At 34.6% G+C, this 20,984-nt stretch overlaps 2 protein-coding genes across 4 annotated transcripts; both read right to left on the bottom strand.

The window, feature by feature from the left end:
• Positions 1-7,625: 7,625 nt before the first annotated feature.
• On the bottom strand, positions 7,626-14,720 carry LOC107924399 (vacuolar protein sorting-associated protein 35A). Of its 2 annotated transcripts, none has more exons than XM_016854834.2 (21): positions 14,449-14,720; positions 14,180-14,276; positions 13,948-14,071; positions 13,333-13,518; positions 12,554-12,641; positions 12,294-12,350; positions 12,090-12,179; positions 11,844-11,966; positions 11,473-11,607; positions 11,269-11,385; positions 10,756-10,995; positions 10,607-10,672; positions 10,417-10,506; positions 9,836-9,925; positions 9,330-9,419; positions 9,030-9,098; positions 8,857-8,952; positions 8,626-8,733; positions 8,438-8,541; positions 8,182-8,295; positions 7,626-8,079 (listed from the first exon to the last, which is right to left on the bottom strand). In XM_016854834.2, the coding sequence occupies exons 1-21, from the start codon at positions 14,539-14,541 to the stop codon at positions 7,869-7,871; spliced, it is 2,388 nt and encodes a 795-aa protein (XP_016710323.2). In that variant the 5' UTR covers positions 14,542-14,720; the 3' UTR covers positions 7,626-7,868. The 2 variants fall into 2 exon arrangements, with proteins under 2 accessions (XP_016710323.2, XP_016710324.2); XM_016854835.2 differs by having other exon boundaries at positions 8,857-8,937.
• Positions 14,721-15,466: 746 nt separating this feature from the next.
• LOC107922898 (protein ALTERED PHOSPHATE STARVATION RESPONSE 1) lies at positions 15,467-18,781 on the bottom strand. Of its 2 annotated transcripts, XM_041080659.1 has the most exons (5): positions 18,577-18,728; positions 17,815-18,489; positions 17,521-17,723; positions 17,191-17,414; positions 15,467-16,482 (listed from the first exon to the last, which is right to left on the bottom strand). In XM_041080659.1, the coding sequence occupies exons 2-5, from the start codon at positions 18,467-18,469 to the stop codon at positions 15,711-15,713; spliced, it is 1,854 nt and encodes a 617-aa protein (XP_040936593.1). In that variant the 5' UTR covers positions 18,470-18,489; positions 18,577-18,728; the 3' UTR covers positions 15,467-15,710. The 2 variants fall into 2 exon arrangements, with proteins under 2 accessions (XP_040936593.1, XP_016708593.2); XM_016853104.2 differs by having other exon boundaries at positions 17,815-18,781.
• Between the last annotated feature and the right edge of the window lie 2,203 nt (positions 18,782-20,984).

Here is a 20,984-nt window from a genome sequence, read left to right as displayed (position 1 = left end):
TCCACTAAGTTTGTGGTCATCTGACCATAACGAAAGCCCTCGTCAAAACTTTGAGCCCATTCCCACTGCTCCATAGTACCCAACCACTGTCGGAAAGATGTATTCGTTTAACCCTCCATGTCACTCTCAAGTCGAGTCATTCTTTGGCGAAAAATGTGTGGCTCTAGCTCGTACGCTGTATATGTATTAAGAAAAGATAAGTTACAGTATTGCCCTAAAAACTTATATTGAAAAGATAAGGCTATCATTTACCTATTTTCATAAATTATCTTTTCCAGTCTGCATTTTTATAATCTCTAATGAAGTTAGCTGCGATGTGACGGATGCAGTAAACGGATCTCCATGGTACACCGGAACGTCTAATGGCGGCAATTAATCCTTTCCCTCTATCAGAGATAATACAAATATTATCGTTGCTAATAACATACCTCCGCAGGTTGGTAAGGAAGAATTCTCACGATTCCATGTTCTCCTTATCTACAATGGAAAATGCTATCGGGAGCACGTTCCTGTTGCCGTATTGAACAACCGCAAGAAGTAAGATCTGTGTATATTTTCCATATAGCCAGGTCTCATCCACTTGCATAAATGGCTTGCAGTGGGGAAATGCGCGCACACATGGATCAAACGTCTAGAACATCCGATGGAAAATTCTTTTTCCCGACTGTAGTTGGTCATCCAGGCCGTAATAAAGTCGTGTCTGTAACTCAATGACTGTCCCTAGTACGTACTCCCGCATAGCTGCTATCCATCCTTGTAGCTCGTTATACGACGCATCGAAATCCCCATACAATTGCTCCATTGCCATTTGTTTTGCTATCCATGCCTTTCGATATGACACTCGATACTGAAATCGTGCTTGTATTTCGGCAATCAGTACCGATACTTTAATGGTCGGCATGTCCTTCACCATTGGCATGATACACGTACAGATAGTTTTAGAATCAAGTTTTCGATGATCTTCTGTCATACGTGTTGATGTGCATGTGTGAGGCCCAACAAATTTGCGTATCTCCCACATCTGCGAATTTTGAATAAATGCAGCTCGTACCCGCCAATTGCAGCCTTCCGCCGACTTCCAACACTCTCCAATATATAATGTCAGTTTAGACACTGCAACTTTATAATCTACTGATATATTCATGCTATACCGCTTAATAGCAAGTACGCACTCTTCTTTACTTTCGAATCTCTGGTCGACGAATAACTCCTCAGGATCAGAACTTACGGCCAGTCGGTGAGCAGGAAGTATTTTAGGGTACTCTGGAAACTCGGCTACATGCGCCGCATCGGGGTCTATGAGCGACATGTGTGGCCCAGGATTATTGTGAATCACAATACGTCGCATCTGGTTCCCGACCGAAGACGCGTTAATGTTTCCATCGTCATTCACATCTTCATCGTCAATATCATCGGGGACATCGTCCACATCGGGATCACTATCACTATCGACTTCTTGATAACAAGGACCACTGCTATCGTAACCATCATCACCAACCACATCCATATCGGGTGTAACATTAAGATCGATATCAATCCCATGTATAGTCGATTCACTATCAACGTACGGTATTGGAGCCACCATGCAAGGTTCTTGAGCTCTATGTTCTTCACCATATGCAATGAGATCTTCATTTTCCTCCATACCGGCTAACTCAGCAAATAAGTGAATTGGTGCATTTTTGTCACTCCCATTCCCACAATAAAGAGCGATCATTGTCTCCACGTCTTCGTCGTCTACAAGTTCCATTTCAGTGAATTTGATTGGATCTGTCGAAACTGGAAACTTGTAAAAAAGTTTCGAGATCCTTCTCCCACAACGTCTAACAATTTTTGCATTAATTCTTCCCTTCATATCATCCAACGAGACATTTCTATTAAATCTCATTGCTATTTGTTGTCGACATTCAAATATGCATCCAACGGTTGTTGTCAAGATAATTCCATCAAAATAAACGCATAAAAAAATTGATTATCCATCTTCAATGCTCAATCTGTTAAAAAATAAACAAACTTTCTCAAAATAATTCCGAACACCAAATAAACTACTTATTATAAAAAAATTAATTACTCAATATGCATGCAATTTTTTCATTCATAAGCTCATAGTTTTTCAGTTCCCATTTTATACATAAACAACATTTATCTTTACATTTAACCATTTAAATTCAGTTCTATGTTTTCTTCCATCTCCGACCCTGTATCTTCCTCTGGAAAATACTGTAAATCCAATTTAGATATTCTTGATTCTCTTCATATTCATCTTCTACAATCCAATTTGGCAATTCCTCGGGATCTTCTTCCTCTTCAATTTTTATAGCGGGTATTGAATTTAGAAATTCTCTTGGTAATTTCCTAACATCTAATTTATCCATCCATGGTATGTCAATCACATTTTGCTTCCCAGTCAACTTTCGTGAACCTATACTTTGTCTTGCTATTTTCCTTGCTCCATAAGAGATTATAAACTTTACGAAGCATATAACTAGAATCCAATAGGTTCGTTATTTCATCAGGTAATACCAAATATGTTGCCATTTCTAACAATATCTATAACATGCCAAATAAATTTCATAAATATTATCTAATTAACCTAAAACGGGTTTTTTAGCCTAATAATATAAAAAATAAAATAAAATACCAAAATAAGTTGTTTGAAAGATTAAGTGCCAAAAGTGCCAAAAATGGTACTTAATCTTTCAAACAACTTATTTTGCTAATTTATTTTATTTTTAAAATAATAAGGGTAAAAAACTACCTAAAACACATAACAAAATAATACATTCTTTACATAACATAAATAGACCTTTTTAGGGTTTTTTTTACAATAATAATAACTAACAATAATTATGATTTTTTACTAACAATAATAATAAGGGTTTTTTACTGACAATATTAATAACTAACAACAAAAAAAAAATAAAAATCAACAATAATAATAACAACAAAAATACAATAACAATATAAAATTTCATTATTTAAAAAAAATTATACCTTCTTTTTTCCTTCTCTTTCTTTTTCTTCTCTTCTCCTTTCTTTCTCTTTATTTTCTTCTCCTTGCTGCTGATTCTTGCTCCCGGGGCTGCTGGTTCTGCTTGGTTCTATAGTGCTTAGGTGCCGCTTGTGGGACCCACATAACTGGTGCCGCCTCTGCCAGAGGCAACACTGGTGCCGCCTCTGGCACCCATGTGTCCCATATTTTTATTTTTTTTTCGTTTTCAGCTCTTTTTTTTTCGTTTTCAAAGTTTTTTTTTACTGTACCGGTACTGTTTGTCAGGGTGGTGCCACCTGTTAGGGTGGCGTGACCACCCTGACTATACCATTTCAGTAATTAACTTTTTAGGTATATTATTTTGGAATTTTTTTAATTTTTTTATACTTTTTTAGTAAAAAACCCTTAATATAACAATAACATGACACTTTTTAAATCTGTCTAATAACAATTTTAATCCTCGACACTTATATTTTTTTTTATCAAATTGACCTTAATCCTATATAAAATAAAATAAAAATAAAAAATCTTTTAAGAATTTGAAAAACTCCAAAATAGATAAAAGAACATTCGAATTTGAAGGTGTCTACAACTTTGCCTTTTGCTAAGCTTTATTTAGAAACCCAAAATTTCTCATTGGTTCCTCCTTCTTGTACAATTGTTTCTAGTTGGAACAAATAGCAAACAGTTTGGCTCCAAATTATGGATTAATACTATAATTAATAGAATCATCAACTAAATAATAATTTCAACAATCATCGCCATTGCAACAACCCAACATCTGCCATGTTTGCTCAATTCCTCAATTCCTCACTTCCCATTTTCCCTTACCCTCCTTATCATCATCGAAACGGCAAACTCTAATTGCCCTTCCCAAACCAATGTTGTCGCCTTCTCCTTCTCCATACACCTATGTGTTCTTGATCCTAGGTTCTAGACCTAATTACGTCTATAACTATTGTACACTCCACCGGTTCCTAATCGTGGTCATCATCAATCCACACCGTCACCATCTCCCATCACTTTCGGTATTAACATTTTTCGATTTGCCAACCATTGAATTCAACTTGTACAGTGCTCCATATCCAAGACTTCCAAGCGGGTTGGATTTGAAACCCGAGTCATCAGCTTTCTCGTAACTTTGGACATTGTTGGTTCAAACTTAAGTCATTGGAAAGTTATCTTCTTAAACTTCTTTGAAAGTAACAACTAAGAAGATTAGCTTAGCGAGATTATAAGAAAATATTAAACTTATATAAGAAAATTGATGCAAAAGTTGTTACTAATAGATGAACTAAGGCCCATAAATAAAATAAAAACACTAACCTTAAAAAAACACAACACTAGAAATGAATCATCCTTGCATCATAGTCAAACTAAAAATGATGTATAACTTAATTTTTTTTATGTATTTATATATATATTTATAATTTTATATACTTTTATATAATTTTTCAATTTTTAAAAATAATTTTGATTTTTTTATATAGAATAAGTGTCAAATTGATAGAAAATATAAAAGTTGAGGACTAAAATTATTATACCGATTAAAAAAGTGTCAAATTACTATTACGTTAATCAGTTAACGGTCGAGTGACCAGAAAAAACAATTTTCAAAACATTAGTGACCAAATAGTTATTTTTTTATAGTTAATTGACTAAAACAAAAAAAAATTCATAGTTAAGTGACTATGACTGTAGTTTATCCTTTTCTTTAGTTAACTGTAATATGTAGCAATTAAATTGTGGTTTTTGTTTTATTTTAAAAAAAAGGGAAGGGGGGGGGGGTTAAATAGTTAATGGAGGTAGTAATGATGTGGTACCAGAAATCCTTTTTGAAATCCGATACATTGAACAATCAAGTCTTTAAATAACTTCAATCTTCCCCCTTTTTTCATTCAATGCATTAGGCATATTTTATTTTTATATTAATTAACAAATTAAAAAATGTGTAAAACGACAGCTTTAACAAATTCAACATACTCAATCCACGCCCTTCTTTTAATTTAGGCAAACTATAAAAATAGTTATATATCTTTAATTATATTTACGTTTTGGTTATCAATGTTTCAATTATAGTAATTTAGTCACTAATTCATTAGTTGCCATTAAGTGATGGATAGAAACCATAGCTAGTAGTACAACCACCTTTAAATGGCCACGTGGAGAGGATGTCATTTCCACATATTTAAGTAATTTTTTTTTAAATTTTAAATGATTTTAATATCTACTGCCTTCACTCTCTTTATCTTTCTTCCTTTCTTTGTTATCTCTTCTCTAAGTGAATCCAACCAAATTAATTTAGGCAGCCTTTGGTACAATGGAAAGTAATCACTTTCTTAAGAATTTAATCAGTTGGAAAGTGATTCCAATATTTGATATGTCAAGTTTTATTTATTTTCTTCAAAATTTAATTTTTCTTTGAGAGCTACTTTTCTATAAAATGACAATATAATTCCCATGATAAAAGATGAGAAAGTTGATTTTCCATGTAAACTGGAAAGTTAAAAAATATTAAAACAAAATTAACCCTATTTTATATTGGTTTAGGATATTAGTCTATTAATAAACATAAAAAAGCTAGTGCCTCCTCCCTGCATATTATTTGATTTTCTCTATTACTTCAATGGATTCTTCGCAAGATAGTTTTATTCCCTAATTTTATTTTTATCCTAGCTATAAATTTAATTTAGCACTTATATTTATATGAAATATTTATTATTTTTTTGTAGAATATGGCCAGAATTGTACCGTTTAAGTTGTGCAAGAATTGTGGGTTAGATGCCTATGACTTTACTTTCATATCATTTAATTATTTATAGTTTTGCTCATAGTAATACCTAGAATCAACTATTTTTTTTAATATTCCTATGAGTTAGTCTTTAACCAAAATAAAACGTGTTTTTTAGTTTTTTTAAAAAAATTATTTCAAAACAATTTTTTATATCAATAAATTTATATATGCATTATTATATTTAGAAAATATATGCAAGATTGAAACAATTTTGCTTTCAATTAGAATTATAAATTAAAAATAATTTTAAAAACTATAAATTAGATTTTATTATTAAATATTTAATCTAAATATTTGTTAAGAATAAATTTTATTATAAAAATTAAATACATGAATATTATCTTTTATTTAATAAGGTGAATTCAAAAATAATTATTACATATTTAGAAAAGTACATAGTAAACTAAACGTGTGATAATACAATTTCACTGAGATTTTAATTAATACAACCAAACTCGTAAATCATTTAAGATTTGGAAAAAAAATGCTTAAATATGTGGCAATGACATTGCCTCCAATGGCCATTTAAGGGCCGTTGTACTGCTAGCTGTGATTTTCGTCTACCACTTAACGACAACTAATAAACTAATAACCAACTTATTATCAATTGATAACTATCTGTGACTAAATTATTACAATTGAAACATTAGTGACTAAAATATAAACTTAAAACAAAGATATATAACTATTTTTATATTTTACCCTTTTATTTGTTATTCTAGTAAAGTTGGTCCAAATAGATTCGCACAAGGTTCTATTCTCTTTTACTTCTTTACATGGATTAGCAAGCAAACGTCACATATTATAAGATCCCACACGGAACATGGGATAAATGCATTTGTCCATGTGCACCTCACCAATGCAAGTACACGGGGAAGATTGAACAACGGTGTCTCTGTACAATTGCAAAACAGCCACTGTTTGATTGCCATAACATAATGCCGCGTTTCATACTATCAACTCTGGTTTTTAGTCGCATGCTACTATTAAAGACGGCACACGGCTTTTGAAGAATTAAATATCTTATGGCTGCTCACTGTGGCTTTTCTGAGTGAGGCTTTTTTTTATATATTTTATTTTTATACTTTCTCAAAACTAACCCAACCGGCCTTAAACTTTTGTATATATTTTATTTTTATATAATATTTAAACATAAAAAATAGTCTAAATTTAAATTTTAATAAAAGAAAATTTATTAGAAATATTAAGTATTAAATTAAAAATAATATATATTTAAAAATTGCAGGTTTAAAATATGCTTATATAAGTTATAAATGGACATGGCTAAATACGTTCACCTAAATTTTTGAACAGAGTCAAGCATAAGAGTATACTATTATCATACATAAACTTACATAAACTCACTTCCAACCCAATTGTGCCATGAACACCTCTAATTATCTGTAAAGGGTAAAAGAAAGGGAAGACCATATTTGATAAACTAAAAGAGGAACGAACACGGATCCATATGTGATAAACTCTACATCGTCCCTACAACAGTAAATTATTATTTCTATACCCTAACTTCCTTAAAAATTTATTCAGTATGATATATAGTAAAAGAACTTACTTTTGCTCAACCCTACCTATTACTCACCCTTTTCGTGGAAGGCATTGTCACATATATTGTGAGAATATTATACTGATAGAATTGTTATTGCACATATATTATATTAAAATGATTAAAAAGGTAGAAATCATATATTGCAATAATTGACAGAAAATTAGGCTTCCAAGCAGCAGCACCGTAGGCAACTAGCAGTCATTAACGAAGGTTACCTTGAAATGTTTCAAAACTGAATATTTGAGTTAAAATTCATCCCTGAAAACAGTAAGTGGTAGTCTGTTTAAAACCAACTTTTTAACATCTAAACTGTTAAACAGCAGTCGCATGAATAAACTTACACATTTCTTACTTTGCATCAATCCATGATATGATGCAAGAATTTGCTACGTTAGCCAAAGAGGCCAATGGGAGCATATACTATTAATCCGGTTAAATTCTTTTGTGGACAAAACAAATCAAAAGTCTACAACCTTTTTTTTAAGGAAAAAAAAAAACACTCACAGGGGCTCTCGCCATCACACCTTGATAGGTTCATATTTTTCACCTATAGCTCCACCTTTCTGTTTCTGAAACTCCATATATCTGAGAGTGCTGGCAAAGAAAGCATCCGCTGCTGGATCTAGTGTGCTAGAGTCACTATGCATCTCGGTTGTTATTAATTCAATCAGACTCTGGATTGCAGCAACAGTGATCTGGGGGTTCCCCTTCTCAAAGAAATAAAGGTACCTACCAACAACAGTGAGGATGGAATTCCCATTACAAATAATTAGGATAATATTGAACAAACCAAATACAATTTCATCGCAATCAGGGTTTGCAGGAATTTACTTGTTCAGTATCTCAACAAAGAGAGTGACTGATCCAGCGCTACCTCGTGCTGCATTCGACATTTGTTGAGCAGCATTTGCAATTCTCAGTGCCCGCTTAAGGCAAAGCAAGACCCTAGTCAAAAGCAAAGAAAAAAGATTAGATCAATATGACCCAAGGCTTCTCAGTCTCATCCAGATTCAATGCAAACACCAGATGGGATGCACATGCCCATAACATGTAGGCATGAGACTATGAACATAAAGGTCAACCTTACCTCTCTCCATCTTTTACATTGTCTTGATCATCAACCCAGAAGAGATGCGAGCATGCATAAACAGCTCTGCACTGATCAGGCTTCTTCAAAAGTTTCGCAGAATACTGCTCAAATACAAGGGTTCAAGTCAAGTACAGTTGAAAGATGCTAAGCTGCTTTCTAAACACGTGAAATAATAGAAAGATTACCCCTGTAGCCTTGTGTGTTAAAGTATCCCTATTTTCAACACCAAAGACATGCATCCTCTGCAGAGTTCCAATTATTAAATGTATAGCAGTAACCTGTGCCCTTGAGTCCTATAAAAGCATATATTAGCAAAAATCAATTACTAATTCCCACGTTTTATTAGTAATAGCCATGTAAGTTGTAGAGACTCTATAAAGAGGCATTGTAATACTCATCAGATTGTGCAAACTTACTGAAATCTCTTCCTCGTATAAAATGTAAGCTTGTGTGAAAAATTCATATGCCACAGGTTCTAAATCACAGTCATTCGCAGCCTGATCAATAAAAATCTATCATAAATATTAGGAAAAAAAATAAATTATCTAACTTATGATTTTTATATATAAGGTCCAAAAACACCATGTACCTCAGCACACTGCAGAAACAACTGTAGTGCCAGCTCAGGGGCCGGAATGTTAGAGAGAGTTTCAACAGTCTGAAACCAGAAACTACATCATCATCAAATATGCAAAAAAAATTGTGCAGGGAATTCAGATAGAATTGAATAGACATGAGGACCTTCAATATGCGTTCAAACAAAGCTTTTTGCCAAACACAAATCACAATTTGAAATCTAAATACACCATGATCAGATATTATAATCTATTCATACTTCAAAACCCAAGCAGGTAGTAGCCTAACTGCAGTTCTGAAGAAGATGACTGACCTGATTCAAAACCTGGAATATTTTCTTGGGCGTAGTTGATTCCTCCTCTCCAAAAGGATTTTCCTCTTGGCCTTGTAGTTGCCGAACCAACTAACAAGCAAAAAATTTAAGGTTAATATCATTACAAGAAAGAAGAATCAAAGGTGCAAAGAATTAAAACCATTAAGTTAAACTGCACCCCAGGGTACAGAAACAAGAAAGTAGCAAGGGGAAATGGGGAATAATTTTCTATTTAAAGATAGAAAGTGTAAGGTATTTTTGCAATTGTATAAAAGTTAAAGATATTTAATATTTTTAAATCCGGATTTTTATTCTTTGGACCAAATCCATTTCATGAGACAATTTCTTAAAATGTTACTTAAGTGCAGCAATGAGAAGTCAAAAATGCTGCACCATATACTCAAACACATGCCATTATCTGCTTAGATATCAACAGGAATATTTGTTTAGTCTTCACTTTTAATGTCATAGCATTCTATAGTCAAACACACAAAGTAGAGACAAACCTTAAGTGAAGAGAAAACAAGGGGAGGGACAGTGAAGGGTAGGCGTTTTGGTCCTCCACCCAAGATATGCTTCCTCACCGTGCATATTATCTACAAATAATCAAATTGAACACACAAATACTTCAAAAGCAGAAAATATGTACCATTTATGAACATTCAGGACAGTGGCATAGCCACCCGGGGGGGGGTGTGGCAGGGGCCCCGGCCCACCCCCCCTTAAAATAGAAAATTTTTCATTTAGGCCCCTTTAAAATTTATAAAAATGATAGAAATTGCACTTTGGCCCCCCAAAAATGATAAAAATTGATTTAATCCTTTAAAAATTATAAAAATATAGACTATTAAAATGGTGAAATTGCATTTTTACTATCATAAAAATATACAATTTAATTTCGGACCCCCTACAAAAATTTTCTGCCTTCAGCCCTGATACAGGATAAACTCTATGTAATTGTTGAGGTCATATTAGCAAAGTGTTCATGAGAAAACCCCAGTAAATGCACTAAGAACTATTTGACTACCTAACCTTGACTGCATCAATCGTGCTATGAGAACAAAAATGCTTTCACCCAATCAAGTACCTTAAACATCTCTTCAGGGTCATCACTATGCAACAACTGAATAAGACGTGCTACAGAATTCTGCTCCTCCTTGAAATCATCTTCATCAACCTGAATGCAAGATTGAATAGTTGTCATGCTGCATATTGGTGAACATGCTAAAAATAAACATTTAACTCTATAAAAATGAAGATGAATAAATCATAGTGACCTCATCATGAAAAGCATCATCCAGGTCCTTAATAAGACCTTTTATCAGTTCAAACAACGCCTCAACCTGTCACAAAAAGTTACAAGATCAAGAAACCCCTTCAACAAAAAACAAGCTCAAAGCAGTAAACAACATAATTACAGACATACCCTGTCAGCAGTAGAGATACGAGTTTTGTTCTTCATAATGCTTTGAATTATCACAGTTGCCATGACTTTATTTGTTTCACTGTCAAGGTATTCCATAACACGAGGATAATTTGAAAGCTTCAAGGCTGTAACAATGTCATTGTATTTGTCAAGTGGAGCACTTAAGAGTGCAACAATCTGTTTTGTTGCTTTCTTGTCTTCGAGCTTTTCTTTGCCAGAGAGTTTTTTAACACATGCTCCCTGAACAATAACAAGGTCAAGTTACCTCTTTGTCGATTTCTAACTTCTGTGAAAATAGATGGAAGTAGGAACAAATGATTAAATAGCTTTCTCTTTATAAATCAAGCTTGTAAGCACCACCATACGAATTTCAAGTGACAGACAGACAATAATTTAATATTTGGGAAGAGAGCAAAAAAATTGATTTAGCGTATGAACATCTCTTGGTTTATGAGCAATAAAATCATAAGCCTTATGCGAATATGCATTATACAGCTTAAGACAGTAGCTTACCAAAACTTGATCGGCATAATCAAGCCTGTCAGGATGGACATGGAGAGTAAATGTAAGAAGAGACGAATATAGAGTTATCACACCAAGGATAGGCATATCAGGCTGTACTTCAATCACCTGCATCATAAGATAGAATAAGACTAACTATTTACAACATTAATCTAGGTTAAGCTACGAAGGATTATCTCTGGAAACAAATTTTACCTTTCCAATGGCATTATTCAACTTTGAAAAAGCTTCCACTTGCAAGAACTCAGGCAACACATCTGCACTTGAAGCAGCATAATTTGATAGCCTTTCCATTAATCGAGATAGCACGGTTTTGATGTCAACAGTTGGCTGAAAAAACAGAAGGAAGAAAGTGCTCAGAAATTGTAGGGCGTGCTTAAGATGCTGCATTTATGTCATAAATATTAAGTGGAGATACCCATCCATGTTGATCCACACACCAGGAACAAGAAGAAATATGTAGATGATGCAAATTACAGAAAAGCTCTAGGAACCATAGACAATAACAGAAGCAGAAAAGTTCTAGGAACCATAGACAATAACAGAAACACACATTCATGACACACCTGAAGTTGTGGGAAAGCACCCAGTAAAACATCAAGAGTTTGCAAGTGGTACTCATCAGGAAAGACTTGAATTATGCAATCCATTAGATAGTATTGAGCTATCTCATCTTTACAATTGACAACCTGACAAGATATTTTACACAACCAACGCTTGATGGTTAGCAAGCCAAAATTACCTATTATAAGCTCCAAGACAGAACATAGGAGTTAAGTTTAAGCGCATTCGTGCATGTGCACGACACCAACCTGTTCAAGTACACGGGGAAGAACAGTCTCTTTGTACATATCAAGGTCAATACCCTCTATTTGACTGAGCACATGAAGATTCTTCCCAACCTAATTAAAAATCAAAGCAAGCAAGGGAGAGGCAAAACCCTTCGTAAGCATCCTTCAAACTGGTACTCAACATTATTGCAGTGAAATTTACCAGTTGTGGGTCACAGATATTACAAGATCTCTTAGCTCGCTCCTCTCTTTCTCTCTTTTCTCCTTTTCTCGGGTGGGTCCCTGCAGACCAGAAAGCCCGACAGCAAGCCTCAATTCAGGATCAGCTAAGAGTATGAATGATTGACAAGCACTATAACACCTGCATGACCAGAAATCATGCCCTCATGATATAGTTTTACCTCCCTATCATGCAAGCATTTTTGTGATACATGCATGCCAAACATGAGAGCAGGAACAGACCATGGATATTCAAGTCAACTAACCTGGTGCTGCATCCGCACCCACAACTTGTTCATCTCCGTAAAGTTTTGAAGCACAAATTCCACAGCATCCACGACAGTGTCTGCATCCCTGAAGGGATCAAGAAAGTCAACCACTGGTCAGGAAATCTCAACAGAGGACCAGCTTAAAGGTTGAAAAAGAGGATTATATGAGTTATCTATTAACCAACCAATTTGATCAGATCATAACCAAAATCATAGCAGGATTGACATGATCAATAATTTAGTGAATCAATTTGGTAACCATATTTCCAGTGAGAGAGGAGCATGCCAAGAATAGTGCATAAATGATGGAGGATAAACTCAAATTTTGGTTTTTTGATATAGACGGAGATTCAAGCATAAAAGATATTGCAGAAAACATAAATTAGGCCTTGTTTGATAGCGCATTGAAAAAATGATTTAGTTTTTTAAGCACATCTGATAATCCATAATAAAAAAAAAATGGTGGAATTTTTTTCAATAAAAAAGTATGGAAAATGATAAGTTAAAATCCCTATTTAAATATCAAATCCCTTATTTTCATTTAACTTCAAATGAACTGACCCAGGTTCTTCGAAAATTGTTAAAATCCCTTATTTTTGGAAAACAATGAAAACAACTTTTTATTGTTTTTTAATTTCCACATATTTTCATATTCCAAATATCATTTTTAAAATTTTCAACCAAACATGTTTTCTTCAACGTTTTCCATTTTCTTAGAAAACAGAAACAAAAATGGCCTCCGTTTCCTGAAACGAAAGAAAACTTTAATTTCTTACCCTTCATACTCAGAACCTATGTCAGGCAATTTATCCCTGCTAACTTGAGCCAGGTAACTCCTAAGAAAGAGCCCACGTACGGGATGCTGAATTCCACGGCACATTTCAACAAGATCTTTAAGAACATCCTTAGCAGGAGCTTCTTTGGATTTAATATAAACAGAGCCTACAGTACAGAGGAGATACCTGACATAGATCACAAGGCTTACCATGTTAAACACAAATTGTACACGTAAGTGAAACCGAGATATATTCATTTTTTGGTAATTCAAACGAAATTGCTCAAGCAAGTTACTAAAATAATTATGCTACTTGAACATGCTTTCCCGTTATGCAATATACGTGCCAAAAGAAACCATTTCACACACCCTACAGATGAACCAAAGATGATGCTCTCGCTAATTGTACATATGTATAGGACCTAGGTTAATTAAAATTTCCCTAAATAACATAGAACTATTTACCATACGATAACCCACAGAAAAGCCGCTTTAAATCCACTGCATAAGCTTGCTGAAATAAATTACACAAGAAAAAAACAGCCTGAAGCCTATTGGTACACTTGCTGAAGTGATGAAGCACGCATTAAACAGTTTGAATGTTAGTTGTGCTTACAATCTTGGCAATATATTGCCAGCATGTTGTACTAACTCATACAGATCGACAATAGAGCAACCACGCCTTGTCTCTTCCTTAAAGAACATCTCCAGCTTCCTCAATTCATCAAATGCTCGCATATCTGTACCATCAACCAAAAACAATCAAAATCGCAGTCCAAAACGGAATTTACCAATCACTTCATGAATCTAATGCAAGATCGAGATCAGATCAGGAGAGAAGAGCTAACATAATTCGTAGTATTTGTGAGGGGAAAGCCTTGAGGTTCGAAGTTCTGATAACATCTGAGCAGAGTACTTCAAAGCATCTCTGAGATTGTTCGAATCCTAACAAAATCACAAATAATCAATATGGCGCCAAATTTTCACAATATTGCAAAAATTAGGGCTTCTACGGTCAAATTAAGTAACAATATTAAAGCAAGTAAGGGTTTCCCCTGATAATCTCACTTCCCTTCAACCAAGTAAGGTGTAACAAAATAATTGAGAAGGGAGTTACCAAAGCGCGATGCATGTAGAAAGCGTTCTGTTGGAGGCCAGCAATGCCGGCGGCGAGCCATTTCTCTTCATCTTCGACTCCGTCTGCGATCATTTTTACGGTCCCTATTGTTTGATCTTTTCTGAATCTTAATTTGCTCTTTCTTTTCTCTTACTAAGAGACGTTTCTTAATTGTTATCGAGGTTGTTTTGACTTGTTTCGTGAACCTAACGCCTTTCAAGTCTCGTTTTCGATCGAAGTGATCCTGTGCTACGCATGTCTATGTCCTACTCTAATCAAGCCCTTGATATTGCTAGAAGTCTAAAAATGGGATTTACACCGACTGATTTTGTCATACTCATGATGATTTACTTACTAATTTACCTAGATTAATTACTAATGTTATGTATGATGCAGGGGATTAAATTTTTAGTTAATTTTTAAAAGGATTAAATTTTAAAATTTTATATTTGATTCAATTTATAATTTAATATATAAACTTTAATTTGGAGTAATTATATATAAAATATATTTTGATTGTGTTTCAAATATATATAATTTTTATTTTGGTTTAATTATATATATTTAAATAAATAAATATATTAAATTATTTTTATATTTGATTATATATTTATGTGTGCAATATTTCAATTTAAAGGGTGTGTTTAGTTGATTGAAAAAAAATGAATGAAATAGAAATGAAAGTGAGATAATAGAAAAGTCGAAAAAATAATTTGGAATTAAAATGTCCACCATCGATAGCAGTGGCTAATCCCCCTGTCACAGGTACTTCATTCTTATGGATGAAAATCGAATTTCTAACATGGTTAAAAAATGAAGTAAGTAACTACCACACCACAACTCATGGCTATGTTAAGGCAACTTCTCCAATTTTCACTGCTGCTGTAAAGCAATTTAGTGCCTGTCAGATACAGTCAGTTGTATAAAAGAATTGGATGAGAAGCAAGCCTTTGGAAGAGTGACTCTGCGTTGCAGCTATGGAGTTATTCAACTATGCTAGGGAAAAGTTCTTCTAATCTCAAGCAATACAAGTGCTTCACTTGGTTGCTCTCAGAGCAATTCATTACCAAAACATAATTTCATGATTCAAAAGGCAAACAGAAAAAGGTTTTAAAGAGAAACTTGCAAAGCATTCAACACTTTCCAATGACGAAATAAAACAAGTTATACAATTCTACACTCCTACTTGACTGGAATTTTCTTCCTTGTCTGGACTTTGATCCAAATACCGAACACGTATCAGTGGTAGCATCATTTCGATCTCAAGGAAGTATTCTCTTCACATCATGTTCCTGATCAATACCCTTGGCTTGATTGTAGACAGATTCAAAAGCTTGCATACATACACTTGAATATCCCACCATTGCCTGGAAGACATGAGGAAACCCCATTTGGAGGTTGTTTAAAGTCATTGCTCTTGTTACACTCGCTGACTTCTCATGTTTATTCTTCTCCTCTTCAGCCTTTGCTCTCAACATTTCCACCTTTGTTCGTTTTTCTACAACAGGGTACTTGTTCATTTCAGGCATGGAGGAAAACGGGCCATACTTACTTTCCAGTGATCTAAGTTCAGCTGCCTTCTTCTCAAAATCTTTCAAAGCAGAATCTGCCTTCTTTTTTTGCTTATACTCTTCTGCTTGCTGGACCACGATGGCATGGATTACTGTCAAGAAGCTCTTGATTCCTTCAGACGCTACCTTATCTGGAATTCTGTCAATTGCAAGATGCCATTCTTCACAAAAAGAGTAAATTTTCGATTCCTCATTGTTTCTTAAAAGTGGGTCTTTGCTGAACTGGAAAAGGCTAAGCCGGAGCCAACCTGCTAAGGACTGAATGTAGTCTCGTTGAGCCTTGACTAAGTTGCAGAAAGAAGAATGCCACTGCTGGACTTCAAGCTCGAGCTGGAGAGTTGATTGCTTGTGAATCTCAGAAGTTGGCTCGTTAGAAGGCATAAAGTTAAGGTACTTGAGCTGCTGAACTATGTGTGTGTGAACTTGGTGAATTTCGTACATGCTTCTCCACATCCACATCAACCTGCACAAGGAAATAACCCTCAATTCAGAGTTAATGTGAGGAACAAACTATTTAAACAATAACCCTCCACTGCAGATTAAAAAGAAAGAATTAAGGACATCAAATTAGGTAAAAAGCATATTGTTTGCTGCGGACAACCTCACATCCTATAAATCTCCAATGGGAACCAATGGTATATAGGAACCAACTTGGAATCATATGAATCCGTATGGATGATTAAGATTACTTTAGCAGTACCTGGAACCATAAGCATGCATTAGCCCGATATGGTCAATCCGTTAGCTGCATGAATGCCCAATTTTTCAAATTTCATACAATTAGGACCATAGGATTATCTTCCTGAGGAATACAGGAATCAGTAAAGATTATGGTTAATTATAAATGGAGACCCCACTAAAACTATTCAGTTAGTGACCATTCTCAACCTGATACAATAGGACGCAAAGTACAAATGGATTCCACTTGTCATCTAAATCAGTCAAAAGAAACTCCATATACAATTCTAAATCAGTCAAAAAGAGAGGGAAACAACAAAAAGAGAGGGTCCCAACTCCCAAACATAGCCTTTTTCTGTACAATCTCAAACAATAAATGAACTATATCAGTCTATGAAAGATGACATGAGGGCTAGTGTCTGCAGCATATTGATGCTCAAGGCAAACGGGAAACAAGTACGTGGAAGCAAAGTGATAAACAAGCTAGACTAACCCGTTTACAAGGTCCAGGAGTTGAGGATAAAGCTCTAACTCTCTCAGTTTGATGATTTCCGCTGATATGGTCTCAATGGCCTGTGAAGAAACCATCATTTGGGATTCTAATTTTTCAACCTCTTTCTTAGTCTTTTCAGTCTTGACATAGTCAGCTCTCTTCAACTCCAGCTTCCTCAATTGGGCCACCCGCTTCTCATGTTCCATCCTTATAGCCTCCACAGTCTAAACAAATCACCAGTAAAAGAGCAGTCAGATTAAAACTATAGATCACTTTTTTTGACTCATCAGGCCACTGCAAATTTTCTAACCATGGAACAGGATCTAGTACCTTGACCTCTTCGTATAATTTCTTCTCCCAAGCATACAATCTCTCTATAGTAGAAGAATGGCTACTGTTAAGAATAGTACCACCTACATTTCCATTTTCTACCGTCCTATCGCCTCCCAACTTCCCAGTTTCTTCCATTTTTGAATTTCGATTCGATGCCCAAGTTGTTGGAGTCAGATTCCAACCATAGTTATACACTTTACCTGCAACAAGAAAAAGAAAAAAAAAACCCACCCAGAAATGTTAAGAGAGAAAAAGAAAAGGAAAAGAATGAGAGAGATATAACTCATTTACTTTGAGCAGGAAAATTGGAATTTGAAACTTCTAACAGCAACGAGAGCTGGCTACCAGCATCAGCAGCTTTAAGAAAATACTCATCGACCTCTTTCACGATCTCCACCAGTTCTTTACTATTCCTCGACACCACCATAGCAAGCTCACTTCCCGTATCTTTCGAGAACCCACTCACCACAGAAGGGGGCGGTGCCATGCTTGCAGCCCTGGTCGTGGGGGTTGTAGCGGTGACCGCCACCTCAGGCACTGACGTGGAAGCCTCCCATTCCTCCTCTGTGGCTGACCGTGACTCTGTAGCTGGAACAAATGGATCCCAAAAGTCCCAGTTACTGGATTGAGGAGGAGGAGGAGGCGGCGGCAGAACAGGGGAGGCCGTGGTAGCAGATGTCCAAGTGTCTGAAGTAGGACTCATTGGCGGCGGCGGCAATGCCGGCTGTTGGGGCGGCGGAGTAGTACGGTGGTGGGAGTGGGTAGTTGTTTCATTGTTGGAAAACTGAAGGAGAGCTGAGCCTGTGCCTCGTAAAGAGCGCAGATACATAGAATGTGAAGCACCAAGAGCTTGTCTTGCTTTAACCAACTGTTTCATGTATCTCTTTCTCGCCTTGCAACGCGAAACAATCTCTTCCCTATCGATCCTTGAGTACCAACATCCCATTTTTTTCTTGCTTCACCCTTCTGCCACAGATCAACTTTTTTTTTTCTAAAATTTGAAGCAACTAAACAGTAAAGAGGGAAACAAAATGAGCTGTGAGTTAATTTTACTTAGTCTAAAGATCTGTTGCTTTTACCACTGCAGCTTTCACCAATGGAGGGTCTTTCATCTTCAAGAAACTATCTTTCACAGCAAACAAAGCTTCTTCGAACATGAAAATGTTGGCTGTTACTCTACTCCGTGGTGATGGTGAAACCAACTTGGGGCAGAGAGCCAGAAAATTAAAATTTTTATATTCCGATTTAATGACGAAGTTACCCTCCTGGAATGTACTTTTTCCTGTTATTAAAATACGGATAAATTACATCATAGGTCACTCAATATTGTCTTTTTTTTTCTACTCAATTATTAATTTGCTTCAATTTGATCACTACTTTTTTTTTCACCCAATTATCAATTTTTTAATTTGATCACTTAATTAATCTAGATTATTTTTTTGTCTATTTTTTATTTAGTACTGTTAAATTTTTAGCAGTAAGATAAGGTAGCAGTTTAAACATAAATATAATAATAAATTTAATCTTTAATTTCACATATTATATCGATTTATTAAAATTTTAAAAAAAAATTAATCTTTAAAAATTTACGAAGTCTCAATTTAAATTTATCTCCTTCTTCCTCTTCTCCCACTGCCACTAGCATTGTTGCCTCCACCTTCACGCTAAATATCATGAACAAAAGATACAACAAACCTGCACGCCAACATCTACAGTTTCATCATCATCAATATCACCAATGGCTTCAGCAATATTGTTGTTGGATTTAACAATAACTTTGGTGGCTTCCAAAACTTAATGTGCATCGCTGCCATCTTCAGGTTCCTTTTTTACACCATCTTCCTTCTGCTCATTATCACCTTTCATATTTCCATATGAAAATGCAATTACAAATCCCCACACAATAAAGCATATAAAGAACATCAGACTCATGATGAGAACCATAATCTCATCCATTTTTCATTCCCAAAGTTGCGGCTATACAAAGATTCAATGCAAAAGTCAACGAATCATTTATGTGTAATATGTTTTTAGAAGCTTTTGAATAGGGGGAAAAATATCAAAAGCTTAGTATTTCACTATGAACTAATGGATAAACTGTCGGCAATATAAAAAATAAATTTTTTGTTTAAGAAAACAAGATGGAATCGGCAGATATATTGCTAGAGTATTTTTTTTTATTTTTCTCTTACAATGATTATTTTTATTTGTGTTTCTGTCTTTGAGATTTGTAGTTGTTTTTGTGTTTTAGAAACGAAAGAGGAAGGGAAATTTTGAGAATTAAGTTGAGTTTTTTTTTTTTAAATTTTAAAGATTAATTTTAAAAATTATAATTAAAAGAAAAAGAGAATAGTTGAATAATTAAATTAGAAAATTTGATAACTGACTGAAAGAACAACAATTAGATGACCTGTAGTTTACCCTTAAAATATTACTGGCTACTGCAACATACCGCTCGAACCTGCAATGCAACGACTGAACCCAAGGTGTTGTTGTAAACCCACATTTAAAGCGACATTGGAAAGCTTGATTTGGAAATGGTGAAACTGGGAAAGGCAAATTGGATGGAGATTAAAGCTGCATCATAACCGAGTTAAGACTCATCTTAGCAATGGAATCTAAATTATAATGAAACAGGGGGGTTTTGTCCTTTTCCGAATTTTCTTGTCAGAAAATTATACAGTGGAGTGTTCCTTTGAGGTGGAGAATGGCGTCGTTTGCTATGAACTTGCAAGCGTGTTTATCTTATTAGAAATAAAATATAAAATGGAATATTCAATTGTGTTGCCTTTTATAGGGAATTGTGAGCCGTGACCATATCAGGACAATTGATAAGTGCTAAAAGGGTCTTCTTTAGGGACAACTTTGCCCTTGTTGCTGATTCTTTTTTGCACAAGTACGAGCCTCAACCCCATCAGTCTTCTTTAGTTCACACTAATCCTGGATTTTTGCACATTGACTTTTGTTTGCACTTGAAAAGCCAAGCTCAACCCTTAGTTTAATTTTCATCCTTCTACTTGAAAAATGAGTTAACTGACCTTGTAGTTTACAAACAATAGCGAAATAGTTCCTCCATCAGTTTTTTACTGAACTTTTAGTTGCTGATTTTGATTTAATGATATCTGAAAGGCTTATTAAAAGTCTATATCAGTAATTACCGTAAAATTTTAAAAGAGGAATCATTTTATTGTTATATGTCACGAAGGTTGCTTATTGTTCTTTTAATGAGAAAAAGGGTAAATAATGAAGCAATATCAATAGACAAATTAATTTTTTTAGTAGTTAATTTTAGATCAATTATTGGATTAGGTTATTCTTTCGAACACAAAGGTTTATCTAAAAGTTGAAAGGATTTGAGTAAAAATATTAGGCCCGAAAAAATAATATTGATGGACTTAAAATAGGCTTGAATTATTATTTTATAAACATGGACGAACTTGAGCAAAAATTTAAGCTCATAT

Source organism: Gossypium hirsutum, chromosome A11 (genome assembly GCF_007990345.1).
Source record: "Gossypium hirsutum isolate 1008001.06 chromosome A11, Gossypium_hirsutum_v2.1, whole genome shotgun sequence".
NCBI lineage: Eukaryota > Viridiplantae > Streptophyta > Magnoliopsida > Malvales > Malvaceae > Gossypium > Gossypium hirsutum.
The sequence above is the reverse complement of the archived record's forward strand: the minus strand, read 5'-3'. Positions and strand labels throughout refer to the sequence as shown.

Bases quoted from the DNA above. Each gene is read 5' to 3' on its own strand.
- LOC107924399 (XM_016854834.2), bottom strand. From the start codon at position 14,541: ATGATCGCAGACGGAGTCGAAGATGAAGAGAAATGGCTCGCCGCCGGC. The intron at 10,996-11,268 runs GTAAGCTACTGT...GTTATTGTTCAG, and splicing joins ATTATGCCGATCAAGTTTTG to GGAGCATGTGTTAAAAAACT. The intron at 9,420-9,835 runs GTTTGTCTCTAC...TTTGCTTGTTAG, and splicing joins TTGTTTTCTCTTCACTTAAG to TTGGTTCGGCAACTACAAGG.
- LOC107922898 (XM_016853104.2), bottom strand. From the start codon at position 18,469: ATGGGATGTTGGTACTCAAGGATCGATAGGGAAGAGATTGTTTCGCGT. The intron at 17,724-17,814 runs GTAAATGAGTTA...TTCTTGTTGCAG, and splicing joins TTCCAATTTTCCTGCTCAAA to GTAAAGTGTATAACTATGGT. The intron at 17,415-17,520 runs GTACTAGATCCT...TGATTTGTTTAG, and splicing joins AATTATACGAAGAGGTCAAG to ACTGTGGAGGCTATAAGGAT.